The 14,054-nt window shown below is 39.8% G+C and overlaps 2 protein-coding genes across 2 annotated transcripts; both read left to right on the top strand.

The window, feature by feature from the left end:
• The first annotated feature begins 655 nt into the window (after positions 1–655).
• tomm22 (translocase of outer mitochondrial membrane 22 homolog (yeast)) lies at positions 656–6,265 on the top strand. The gene is made up of 4 exons (XM_034194299.1): positions 656–953; positions 3,516–3,634; positions 3,753–3,870; positions 5,079–6,265. The coding sequence occupies exons 1-4, from the start codon at positions 864–866 to the stop codon at positions 5,151–5,153; spliced, it is 402 nt and encodes a 133-aa protein (XP_034050190.1). The 5' UTR covers positions 656–863; the 3' UTR covers positions 5,154–6,265.
• A 661-nt stretch (positions 6,266–6,926) lies between these two features.
• Positions 6,927–12,450, top strand: dmc1 (DNA meiotic recombinase 1). Its single transcript, XM_034193741.1, has 13 exons — positions 6,927–7,193; positions 8,634–8,678; positions 8,772–8,918; positions 9,758–9,840; positions 10,273–10,325; positions 10,431–10,472; positions 10,600–10,672; positions 11,081–11,172; positions 11,258–11,331; positions 11,403–11,517; positions 11,662–11,722; positions 11,815–11,931; positions 12,356–12,450. The coding sequence occupies exons 1-13, from the start codon at positions 7,137–7,139 to the stop codon at positions 12,423–12,425; spliced, it is 1,029 nt and encodes a 342-aa protein (XP_034049632.1). The 5' UTR covers positions 6,927–7,136; the 3' UTR covers positions 12,426–12,450.
• Positions 12,451–14,054: the final 1,604 nt, after the last annotated feature.

Below are 14,054 nucleotides of genomic sequence, written 5' to 3'. Positions count from 1 at the left end.
GGGAAGAAGGGAATCAAACTAACTGAACATAGACAGATTGACATCAACCCCCAAAATGTCAGAAATAAATTATAGAAAATTTTTACTTTTTTATTTATGAAAAACATTAACGTCACAAATGCAGTTTATTCGCATAGCATCAAACTAACTGGAGGTAAATTAGTACAACATTGTCCACATTTAAAGCATGACGATTTGCAGTATGTCTAACATGCTTCTTGGCTTAAAAAAAAACTCTTTTACATACAGAAAAGAAGTATGCTTAATAGTGTAGAACTGGCTCACACTCAGAGTGCATACCTCTGCCATTGTGCAAGCAGGTTTGCAGGTCTTCGTGACATCAAATTTTTTTTGTTCCTTTAATGGACCCGGTGTTGAACAATGAAGTGAAAAGCAAAAAAAAAAACAAAACTGCGAGACACTGCAGCCATCATAAAACTTAAAGGCATACAACCCCTGTCTGAGATCACAAGTTAGTCCAGGTCTCACATCTGTACTGCCTAAAAGCATTAATTATGCTTTGAATATAAGAGCTTTGGAAAAAAAACATATGTGGATTTTTGACTTTGACGTTTTTTACTTGACTGTTATTAGACAGCCTATCCGATGCGGGGCGCCATTTCTGTTAAGTGAACTCAAAACTGACCTCTGTCCGGCTTCCATCATCCGGTTCCGTCCTGCAGCGGCTCCTCACGTTGTTCCGGTTCCACACTTGTTTCCTCATGCATAATTGCTAACGTTTTATAGACACCATTCGACGTCTCTGTAGGTTTATCAGAAATAATATTTTTGACTGTTTATTGGCTGATTTGAACGCTGCTCATACGGGTCTTCCGTACACGAACGGGGAGCCAGCAGGAGCTATGGCCGGGATCGAGGAGCTGTCGCCCGCTGCGGGCCCGGAGTCCAGCCGGCCTCCCGAGGACGAGATTGACGACGATGAAGACGAAGACGTAAGTCCCGAATATTTAGCATGAATAAAACCTTTCAGCTTCCCCCGCCTTTTATTTATTTTTTGCCTTTTAGCTTGTGGGGGAGCTCTGCTCCCCCCAGACCCCCGCCTTTGAAGCGTTTTTCTTTTTTTGCCAACAATATGGCCAAATGATCATATTGCAATATTGTCATATCAATGATATAAGATATGACTGATTTCACAACAACAACAATGAAAATTAAACATTCTTAAAAAAAAAAAACAGTAATACCACACTCATTTTGCACTCATCATAAACTTAGGATACAGTGCCCTCCAAAAGTATTCAGGGTTTTCACATAATCCCTTGCGTGCCAGAGAGTCGCTGCAGTCAAAACATAGAGAATCCACACAATGACAATTGTAAATGAATATTATACTACAAAAATGTAATTTTTTTTATGCTTTCTGTCACGTTAATAAGAGACTGCTGCATGATACCCTGAAAACTTGCTAAAACAATTATAACAATCTGTGTCTGCTACGTTTAATCTGCGTGGAATTTAATAAGTGCAAACCAAATTTCCGACATATTATACATATTACTCTGGAACAAAGAGGACAAACAGTGTTGTAAGGAACAATAATCAAGACGTTAAAGAGCAAACTTCACTTTCCCCAAGAACGACATGAACAGGAAGCGAGCGTAGCTCACAGCAGCTCCCATTGAAAATAACAGAGAGACAGCCTGTGATTCTTGCATGTTTACATAAAACAAACGCAGTAACAACATCTATAAACCCAGAGAATATATTCACGAGAGTTTTAGGCACAGTATAAAAATAGTTTTATGTTGCGATGTTAATTGTGTTGTCTGTGTGCAGCGGTTAAAGTGAATCGTGATCAGAGCGTATCAATGCAGTTCTCAGTGTTAGTGAGATCTCGCAGCGCAGCGACCTCTCTGAAGTTTTGTGGGATTTGAAACCTGAAAAGCCTCAATTGGAACACTTGGTATTTCACACATATTATGTTAGAAAGATTAAAAAATAAGCTTAGAAAATCAAACCTTCACTGTGCCTTGTGATAGAATCACTACGATGACTGGTCCAAGATGGCGGCCGCATTTCTTGTGCCTCAGCAACCAATGCGGAGTCTACTTCCATTTTATAATATCTATGTTCATCTACCGTCAGCTTTGTGATAGAATCACTACGATGACTGGTCCAAGATGGCGGCCACATTTACTGTCTGCTCTTCTTTATAATGTCTATGTTCGTCTACCGTCGGTTTGTGGCTTTTTACAGCTTTTTTCGACAACGGTTTGTGGCTTTTTCCCCACTGCGGAGATTTTTTTGTGCCATTTCTGGTTTGTGCCTCCTTCTACCATAGAGCGAGCCACTGCACGGCGGTCCGTTCGTATTATCCGAGTGCTATCTAAGAGCACTCTGTGAGAGTTTTGGCCTGATTGTGATAAACATTCTGCCCTGAAATAGTATTGACTTTGTGGATTAACTGCAACTCTTTCGATATTTAGGTAATAGTTTACATTTTACAAAGGGCAAGTTGATTAAAATCAGATTCGTTTTAGGCCTCATACAACCCTCAAGGGTCGCTAAATGTCATAGTCTGAATGTAACCACTTGGGGGCAGTACATGTTTACATTAGAATTCAGTGTGGAACAAGGCGATGAGGTTTTCTGGTCCCCCATTCAGGGTGGACTGAGGTGTATGTGCTACCTTTTAATTCCACCACGTGCAGCTGCTTCAGTGGATCCTAAACCCTGGAAACGTTTGGAGACATCTTGGAAAAATCTTTGATATGGAACCATTACTTAATATGCAGATTAATGCATTTTATGATATTTGTCTATAATTAAAAGTAATACTGCAGAAGATGTTTTAAATGGGGTAATCTAGTGCAGTTTTAAGGACAATTTATGGAGAAATTTTGTTTTTGATGGTTGTGGTTGGAAGCAAAACAAAACTGACTAAACTGTTGTTAAAGCTGCATTATGTTACTCCATTTAACACGTTCTTCAGTATTATGTTCAGTTATAGGGAGAAATACCATTAAAATGCATTAATCTGCATAATAAGTAATGTTTCTGAGATGACTCTGGATGTTTCCGGGTTTTGGGATCCACCATGTGTGTTTAGATGTATTGATCCCAAGAAGCCTGTTGACTTTGGGGTCAAAAGGTCAATGTCACTGGAGTGTACTTTGTAAAATCTGTTGATTGCAATAATTTCATTCCTTTTTGGTGCCTTGTTATCACCAAACCTTTTATATGTATTTTAAGCATGGTGAGCCCAAGCAGCCTATTAATTTTGGGGTCAAAGGTCAAAATCACATAATTGTACTTTGTAGCAGCCTTCAGCAAGAAGCACGCATTGTCCACAGAATGACCACAGTGCAGTCATGCCTGGTCGGAAATCTGCCTTTTGCAGCAGCTTCTCAGTGCAATGGACAAACTAGGAAGGTTTTGCATTTGCAAAACCATTCACCATTTCTGAAAGGTTGTTGCACTTCTCTATTCAGAATGGGCATTTGCATGTTTTAATATTTGTTTTTGAAAAGCTGTTTTTGAATTTGTCCCTGTAGCTGGATGAGACACTGATGGAGAGGCTGTGGGGCCTGACGGAGATGTTTCCTGACAGAGTACGTAACACTGCCGAGGTATCTGCACAATACTCTGTCTCCCTGGTCAAGAAACTTTACAGGTACGCATTTCTACAGCACATTCCTTAGGTGGAAGAGATGATTTGTCTATTTTTCAGTTTGATCCCACATCTTTGTGAGCTTTTTTTTTTTTTACATGATGGTGTTTGTGTTTTTCAGTTTTTCCCGCTCGGCTCTTTGGGTGGGCACAACCTCCTTCATGATCCTGGTGCTACCTGTGGTGTTTGAGACAGAAAGGTTACAGCTGGAGCAGCAGCAGCTACAACAGCAGAGACAAGTGTGTGATCCATGCACGCTGTGAAACTTTTACGAGCCTGAGAGAAGCAAATAAACACGCGGACATAGAGTGGAAACATGTTTGCTGTCAGATGTACGAGTATAACTGCACAGGTTTTCTGAAGAACCATTTTGAAGCTCAAATAGCGCAGCTCGGTGTGTCACCATGTTGGCAGCACTCACTCCACCTGACACTAGGCCAGACCATAAATGGATAAAGGGGTGGGGCCTGACTTGAGCGGCTGCAGGAAGAATGAAACACAAACACACCCCTATCTCCATTACTGAATAGGCTAAAGCTAATAGGCTAACCTTGGCACTGGTGTTTTATTAAAGCACATTTTTGCGTTATTAAAAATTATGACTCTTTTTGCTTCTTTAACAATGGAGCTGACATCATTAAGCTACCAATACCTGCTAGTGTTGGTAACATACAAATGAAATAGCTTGGAAATTTCACTCAATGGGAATACTGGAGCACAGACTTCTTATTTAGGCTTTTAGGACAATTATCTGCATAGGAAGCCATATCATTTCAGATATTGCTAATCAAATGCCCAGAAACAGCTAGCAGCCACTGCTAGTCTGGTTCTGGATTGGGTTTACTGTATACACTGTCACTTAAAGTGACCACGCCCCTAATTATTCCAAATGTTATGTCTTATGTGAAACTGAGTCATTAAAAAAAAAATGCCCATACAGTTGTCATGGAAGAAAAGCTAACTATATAGACAAAAACACTTTTTTTTTTTTTTTTTTTAAATCAGGCTGTAAACATGTTGATTTCTGTTCTAAAGTTGAACATTTTAACATGGGCTTCTATGGGAAGTAGCTTCCTTGTTGGAGCCAGCCTCAAATGGCCACTCAAGGAACTGCACAATTTTCCACTTCCCGGTTTGTTTCATTTCATTTGGCTGGAGGTTCAGGCTTGATTTTTATGTTTACATACCGTGATGGGCTTGTTACTTGGAAATAAGTGCTTATTTATAGTCAAAATAAAACTGTGCTCATGAATTTAAGCATTATTCTTGTTTACCAGATTACATATAAGGTCACCACTTCTTCAGTCACCAGGTAGAAGATAAATGTCAGTATTTGTAGAGCTTCCAACATCAGAAGATGTGAACAGGCCCAAAATGTTTAAAATTTTGGACAGGAACTCTGGATGGGTGTCATTGTCCACTGACTGACTGGTGCCTTTCCTTTCAGGTTCTCTTGGGGCCAAACACTGGGATGTCTGGAGGGATGCTGGGCATGATGCCTCCAGCACCTGGAAAGATGTGAGAAGAGAACTGAAGACAGCGAGCCTGAGAGCTGCCGCCAGCGACAGACAGATCGTTTGGGGGGGAAAAAAGAGGCATATTGTGGAGAAGCGTGAAGGAAAGCTGGGTGTCCGTGGCATGACATTTGGCTCCATCCATCCATGATGTTGGAGAATAACATTTATTGTACCGTCTCTCTTTATCTCCACCGGCTTACAGAAACTGGTCTCTAGGAGCACTGTATTTTTTTTTTCTCCTTTATTTTTCTTTCCTACATTTGAGGGGAATCAAAACATGCAAAGGTTCCCATTTGTATAACTTGACGTTTTGGTATCTGCAGCACATTGATAGATTTGATATTTCTGTTGGGACGTTCTGCCTTTGAATGTACTGAGACTATCGTGATTTTTAGTTATATATGAATCTTGCACATTTTAAGAAGTGGAACGTAACGTAGACGACATTAGCTCATAAGATTCTTCTGAGTTCTGATTGGTTAATTTGGTGACCTAACACTGTTTTCCACGTGGTGCAATTTTGTCATATTTAACCATAATGACAATAAGATGTATCACCATCTTATTTCAGTTGCCTCACAATTGCTTCCTGATTTAAATTGTTGTAGAAAGCAGCAGTTTAAGACATGTATAATGATTTAAAAAATGGTCACATGTACAAAATAAGGCAAAGTGAAAGCATGAAGGGGGAAAACGTATCAGATGTTTTTGGGACAACTCTGCATATTTTCACGATTATGCATCATGTGTCGCTGTTTTGTTGTTGTGAAGAGAACCTCCAGTCCTACCTCTTTTTTTACAAATCCACGTCTCTGTCATCAGAACACGTCTAAACACCAAATCAAAGTGTTGGTTGTAAATGATGGTGAAAGTTTATAAAATGACAAGAATACACCAGGACATTATCAATGTTAACAAACATGTTTTATTCTTGGTAGGAAACAGTTCACAGTTAATCTGTATTATGTACAGTGATGGGATAAATGTTTTTGCCCAAACTTGGATTTACAAAGTAATGTTTTTTTTTGTTTGTTTTTGTTTTTATCTGATTTCGGAAGAATTTGGACTTTTTTAATCTATACAACATGACAAATAAAAATATCAAAGCCAAGAAAGAGAAATACAAACAGTATGTGGTTTTTGTGGGTGCGTGTGTGCATGTGTGAGTAAATCAAGTTCAAGACAGAGTGACTGTCAATGAATGTCAGGTCACCACTTTTCTTGTTTAAAGAAAACTGTAAAAAATGGTTTAGTTGCACAGACTAATGGGGGCATGTACATCTATATATATTATTATTTTTGCTTTAATATTTTAAAATTTGTATAATTCCGGAAATTTTTTTTATATGAAGCCTGAATTTTTTTAAAATTTGACATAAAAAAATTTAAATGTGTGAAAGGTCAAGCGAGCAAAAACTTCTACAGTAGAATATTCATGTAATTTATATACAAGCCTGTAAGGAATTAATGTTACAACTGTACAAGTTAGACAGGAAGGTTATGTTTTCCCACGATAGGGATTACCAAATTATCAAATATTCATGTAACGTCAAGGTAATGAGTTGTCTACCTTAGACAACAAAAAACAAAGGTATGTTGGGGAAAAAAGATACTTTTGAGTAAAGGTATTACATGAGTTAGTTTCGCCTAGATTTGAAAGAGGCATAAACTAGAATTTCTGACTGAACCTGAAAGTAGCATGACAATTCCCGCCAAAAGTCATTGGATGCTAGTAACTTCTGATTAGAGGGAAAAAAATTTTATTTTTAAACTGGTTTTCTTCCAGTTCGATTAATAAACGTAAATGTGACATATTTGTTTGAGGTAATCTAAAAGCTGCTTTGGTTATTTTATTTGTTTGAGCTATTAAAAAAAGATTATATTTGGGCTAGCTAAGATAGCACACGTAAGCTAAAGCTAAGCTAGTTAAGTACACTTCAAACGGGTAACTAGAACTAGTTTCACCCATAACTTTACCGCAGAACAAAATGAAAGCTGCAGAAGATCAGGTTGTAGAAGATGATGCTGGTTACCAGGATGAAGAGGTGAGATAATGTTTTATATTATTTGAAGAAGCAACAAAATGTTGAAACTGCAGCTGTCAAATCAACAGGAAAATTATTTTGATATTTTGCTGTGGTGGGGAATCACTAGTTACAGGTAATCAATGAAAACCCTGTAAATAAGCACCCTGGAAGTTTTTATTTTTGTTATCCTCAGCAATAGATTTTATGCATTTTATATGTAGTTTTACTGCCCAAATCATTCAAGGAAAAAAAAAAACCCATTGCTCTTAAAAATATAATACTATATCTTAAAGGTTTTTAGCAGAATAAGTAACATTAGTATTCCTCCTTGGTTTTTCACCAGCTATGATTTTTCATTTATTTATTGTTAATTTTGTACAGGATGAAATAAATGTATGATATTGATCATATACAGTCTAGTTAATCACAATAAAATAATGAGAACAATTCCTGGGCATTGGCAAAACTTCTGTATGTACTCTAAAATGCAGTGAATGAATAGATGGAAGAAAAAAGTTATCTAAACAGTTAGTTTATGGTCATTTGTCAGTGGTTACCTTATAAAGCTCAAATAACATAATCATACCTTTACATAACCCAGCGAAAAGGATTTTGTATGAATTTAGCCGCAAAAGAAAGTAACACAGTGAATGGGGTTTGTAAGAGAGAGAGCGCGAGAGAAATTCCACACAGAAATGTTCTAAAACTCTGATATCATAGTCACAATTCCTCACAGTCCTGTGAAAAGGATTTTGTATGAATATAGGTGAAGCAGACATTTCTTCCTTCTCTCTCTCTCTCATGATATGTGTGGTTGAAGTGACATTGCCAAAGCTGAACTTTGCTGTGTTGTTAATTACCCCTGTGTTCTTAATCATTTAATTCACTTATGAATCATTGCCTGGTTCTTGAATGTGATAATTAGCTACTTTTCACAGTTTTACATTACATTAAATTGATGCAGCCTTTCTGCTTTGAGTACATGTGATCTCTGCAAATCTCAGACATGAAGCAGATAAGGTCCTAATTAGCACGTGGCTGGTGGGCTGTTTTTGAAGACCAGGATTTGTGCCTGTTTCTCCATGTAGAACGAAAGTTGTGACAGGAAGGACATCGTGTGTCAAACCTGTGCCAAATCTTAATGTAGATCTGTACTTGGTTATCTGTGGTGACCCTGAACAACTGGGGGCAGCCAAAAGACAAACAACAAGATTAATGTAATTTGAATTGCTTCACGAAAGAAGTCTGAAAATATAAAGAGCCCTGGGAACTTGAGAGACATCTTTCTGTTTCAGAGATATGATACTTGTTCAAACCAGTCTGTTCTTGGTATGTAACAGAAATAAAGGAAAACATGATCAGAAGCTTGTCCAAATTTGGTAATGTTTCTCAGTGCATCACTTGTAAATGTTTATTTAATTACTGCTTATGTAATCTGCTTTTTGGTCCACCTAACAGGAGTCCTTCTTCCAGGACATTGACCTCTTACAGAAACATGGCATTGTGAGTAAACACAGGTCTGAAGGTTGTGACGTTTATAATTTTTTTTCCCATCATATTAAAAGTCATTTTCTCTTTCTGCACGTGTGAGCACAGAATATGGCTGACATAAAAAAGCTGAAATCTGTGGGGATCTGCACTGTGAAGGGTATCCAGATGACAACCCGCAAGGCCCTGTGCAACATCAAGGGCCTGTCGGAGGCCAAAGTGGAAAAAATCAAGGAGGCTGCTGGGAAAATGCTGGTTAGTGCTTTAAATTCATGCCATGATAAAATTCTCTTGCAAAGCATCTTAAAAAAAGTGCATTTATTTCTTGGTTTGTAGCTTGTTTATTGAAAATAATTACCAGTAACTAATTTATTATTATTATTACTATTGTTGTTGTTTAATTAAGTTGTTGAAGTATTTGGGTCTGGTCTGAAAACCATTAGCAATTTATAACAGAACATTGATGTAAAAGTGGAGCCTGGAAGAAGGAGATTTTTATTTATTTTAAACACTAAACGATTCTGTAAACCGGCGTCGCTGACTGAACGGTCCCCCTAAAAATCTGTCCCCCCTGATGACGTGGTTCAGGGATTAACACCTCATTTCTGCTTCAAAGTGCACACCAGTCATCATCTAGCTCAGCGACAGATATCTGAAGCTTTTGTACAACATTCATTTCCACATAAATTCAGTATTATTTCATCATAAAAGGCGGCAGAAGCGATCAGAGCACCGTGGCTAAGTGAGCTGTTAGCTGATGCGTTCACATTTCAGAGCATCAAGGAATTTCACCTCGTTTCTGTTTAAAACAGCTAGTTTCTGCTTAAAACTGACTTTAGAATATTTTAAGAGGTTTCACCTTTATCATCTGATGGTTAATAATCCCATTAATCCATTTGATTGCTTTGGATGAAGAGACTCCATCTCAGACATGCTGCTGTGGTCCTAAATGACGCATGCGCGGATGCAAAAGTCTGACCAATTTTTAGGGGCAGACTGTTTGGTCTGCTACACCGGTATGTGCTGGCTTCATTATTTTGTTCAGAATGGAATTATTTGACCAAAAATAAATGAAATTCTGTTTTACATTGTAGAATGTTGGTTTCCAGACTGCCTTCGAGTACAGTGCAAGGAGGAAGCAAGTGTTCCACATCACAACTGGGAGCCAAGAGTTTGAGTTAAAAACACTTTCTTTTTTATTTTACTTTATTTTTTCTTGTTAAGTTTTGAAATGTACACTGTATGACTTAACACTGCTACAGAATTATGAAGGATGTTCTACTCTTGCGGCTCTTGTTACTTTTTGTTGTCTTCCCCAGATTTGTGCTTAATCCTAACTATCTAATCACCTGAATTTGCAAGTGGTTTATTCAGAATATGGCTTAGGAATTATGATAAATTGAAAAGGATGCATGTGAGCTAACTTGTAAATCGCTTAGATTGCATGAAATGAACCACGAGTCAACATGTTGTACAAATTCAGTAGGTGTTAAAATTACTGTTTAGGCATTTACTTTTTTCAGATAAAATCATAACACAAGGAACCTATTTTGAGGTTTTCCAGACATTTCCATTTCATTTGGTTACAGTGTGACTTTTATTTCTGCAGTAAATTGTTGGGTGGAGGCGTAGAGAGCATGGCCATCACTGAGGCCTTTGGCGGTGAGGTCACACCTTTCTGTGAATGTACCTTTTTGTGAAATATACAGAACAGAGTATTATTCTATAATATTTGCAGTAACTCAAAAAAAGGTTTTGATCCCACAGAATTCCGCACAGGGAAAACCCAGCTTTCCCACACACTTTGTGGTGAGTGAGAAGAATATTATTATTATTATCATTATTATTCCCCTCTGCTGCAAAGTGATTCATATAACAAAACAACCTGATTTGAATAAACAGAATAAGTTACAGTTTGTATTATGTTTTTATCCAGTTGCTGCTCAGCTGCCAGGTGAGGATGGTTATTCTGGTGGGAAAGTCATCTTCATCGATACAGAGAACACCTTGTATCCTCTGCTTGCATTTTGACATGCAGTTTGGATGGTGCTTAAATCAGGTAAGTGCACTGCACCAAAAAAAACAAACAAACAAACATAAAAAGGTATGTGTACTGGTACTGGAGTGTCATCTGTGAGTGTGTTTGAAATGTCACGAGGAAGGTCAGATTCTAAAATTCAAGCGCACACCCATTTACTGATTGACCATGTGTGTGATAGCATTCGTGGGTCTGTTTTTTTCTTCTCTTTTTTCCTTTTCATGCAGAGTTGCAGACACTATATCATTAATTTAGAAAAAGTTTTAATGAGATATTTACAAAGGATCATAGTGTAACTATGCAATGACTATTTGTGTGTTGAGGTGCACATTTTCTGCTGGTTACTTTCAGACTTTATCCTTGACTTGTCTGCTTCTAGTCGCCCAGACCGGCTGAGAGACATCGCTGACAGGTTTAATGTGGATCACGATGCCATGCTGGACAACGTGCTTTATGCTCGTGCTTATACCAGTATGAGAAAACGGTGATAGTGTGAGTTGTTGGGGGCATGGGAGTGTACACTTTTCTACTCAGAATCTTTCTACTCTTTCTTCAGGTGAACACCAGATGGAGCTGTTGGACTTTGTAGCTGCCAAATTCCATGAGGAAGGAGGAGTCTTCAAGCTTTTGGTCAGTGGAGGAGTAAAATCTAATTTGTTCATTTGATATTAAGGATTCATGGCCTGCTTCTCTGTCTTCAGATTATTGACTCCATCATGGCCTTGTTCAGAGTCGACTTCTCGGGTCGAGGAGAGTTGGCTGAACGGCAGCAGAAGCTTGCTCAAATGCTCTCCAGGCTGCAGAAGATCTCTGAAGGTCTGAATCACTGTGGGCTACATTTATATCCTAGTTATAATTTAACCTGTGTTAAGAGTTGTACTCCTCCTTCTACTGGTGGTTCTTTAAGATTTTATCGATATGTGAAGAATCTTACAGGCTTTGATTTTATTCTTTGCTCAGAGTACAACGTGGCAGTCTTTGTCACAAACCAAATGACTGCTGATCCTGGTGCAGGAATGACGTAAGAGACGGAAAATTCTCATTTCGAATGACATGTTTTGTGTTAAGAAAAATGTATGAAGGTTTAATAATTCATCATTTTTCTTCCTTTAGGTTTCAAGCTGATCCTAAGAAACCAATTGGTGGGCACATCCTGGCCCACGCTTCCACCACACGAATAAGTTTAAGAAAAGGACGCGGAGAGATGAGAATTGCCAAGATATTTGACAGGTAGGTGCCATTTTTACTGTAAAGTCCACGATTGCAGGGCCGGAAATGTTGTTTAATGAAAAAGCAACTAAGGAAAATTTGTTCTAAAATTGATTAAAGGGGTCACATTATACAATGTTTAAGTTCGCTAATACAGTTCAACAAGTGTCATAAAAAACAAGTCTTAAAGGTTGTAGCCAAAAATATCGTGGGCTAAGTGGGAGTGGCACACAGGACTAAATAACCAAATGTAAAATTCATTGTAGAAAGTAATTTGAGCCATCTGATGATTGCAGTTGTGTAGTTACATTTGTGATGAGCTGCTCTGGAGATTCTTGCTCAGATCAAAGCTAAACGGAGTACGAGAGCTTCATTTCTGAGATACTGACTCAGCTGAAGATGGCCGAGTCATTCCATTTTACCGAGTCTCTCTGATTTCCTCCAGTCCTGATATGCCGGAGAATGAAGCCACATTTGCCATCACAGCTGGAGGAGTTACTGATGCCAAAGAGTGAAGAATTCCCAGTGGGTCAAAGAAAACTGCTATCTGTTCCCATTCATCTGAAAGTATTTAAGCTGTTTTACGATATTTATTTATTGAGTTTTGTCCTTTTGCATCACATATTTATTCCAAACATTTTGCTGTGGTGATATGGACGCGTTTATTCTATTGATGTGTTGTGTGAGGTGTTCATTAATGAGAAGTTATAAAATAAATTTTAAAACATGGCAATCTTTTTTTAATAATTCCTCTAAAAATAACATTTGTAGCCTCCAAAGTCCCAAAAGATTTTTTTGTGTTGGTATTAAATCCTGTGAATGTTAAGTCTCTTTTGTATTGTGAAAGTGTAGGGACACGGACCCACAACAGGGGGCGCAAATGAACGGACAATGGAATAAGCCAAAATATAACAATTTAATGTTGTGAATGTGCACAACAGAGCAACAGACAACACAATTGGGATGAACAGTCAATAAGTCACGGTGACGTGTGGGCAGGCTCGAGGATAGAAGACGCCCGTCCAGGAAAGAGCCGGATCCCACACGCTTTCCACTGCCACTGGATCTGAAGCACCCCGGAGTCACCAAGCGCTGGGTCCTCAGGTGGCCACTGCCTCCGGCTGTCAGATCGGGTACTGATGGCAGGAAGAACAGACAGGTGATGGTGGGTGCGTGAACACCCAGCAAACAGAACGGGTGGGAAACACCTCCACCTCTCATTCACAGTCACACAAGAACCAAAACGTGCAGCGTCTGAAAGACTACTTATCCGAGGAGCGAAGACGTCGCCTCCTCCCAGCTTCCAGCTGCTGACCAGTCAAACAGGTACGTCTGCAAATGTTCAGAAAATTGTATGACACCAAAACCACGGCTGAGTGTTTACCTGATAGGTAGACGATTTCTCGGCAGTGAGGTGAAGATGCTGCCCGGCTTTTATGGAGATGTGGCTAGTGGTGATGATGAGTGACAGCTGGTGCTTGTTGATGAGTGACAGCTGCCACTCACAGTTGCTCTGGCGCCCTCTCGTGCCTGAAGCCCGCAGTTCAGGCAGGGCGCCCTCTGGTGGTGGGCCAGCAGTACCTCCTCTTCAGCAGCCCACACAACAGGACCCCCCCCTCAACGGGCGCATCCTGGCGCCCGACCAGGCTTGTCCGGGTGACGGGTGTAGAAGTCGGCCAGGAGGGCCGGGTCCAAGATGAAGCTCCTCTTCACCCAGGAACGCTCTTCGGGTCCATAACCCTCCCAGTCCACCAGATACTGGAACCCCCGGCCCTTTCGACGGACGTCCAGGAGCCGGCGTACTGTCCACGCGGGCTCCCCGTCGATGATCCGGGCAGGAGGCAGCGCTGGTCCGGGGGTGCAGAGGGAGGAGGTGTGGTGAGGCTTGATCCGGGAGACATGGAAGACAGGATGTATCCGCAGTGAAGCTGGCAGCCTTAGCTTCACCGCGGCAGGGCTGAGGACCTTGATGATGGAGAAGGGGCTGATGTACCGGTCTTTCAGTTTTTGTGATTCTACCTGCAATGGAATGTTCTTCGTTGATAGCCAAACTTCCTGCCCGGGCTGGTATGCAGGGGCTGGGGATCGCCGGTGGTCTGCATGGGCCTTGGCCCTCGTCCGGGCTTTGAGCAGGGCAGAGCGTG

The sequence above is a fragment of the Thalassophryne amazonica genome, chromosome 18, assembly GCF_902500255.1.
Source record: "Thalassophryne amazonica chromosome 18, fThaAma1.1, whole genome shotgun sequence".
In the NCBI taxonomy this organism is placed as follows: domain Eukaryota; kingdom Metazoa; phylum Chordata; class Actinopteri; order Batrachoidiformes; family Batrachoididae; genus Thalassophryne; species Thalassophryne amazonica.
This window is presented reverse-complemented; position numbering and strand designations above follow the sequence as displayed.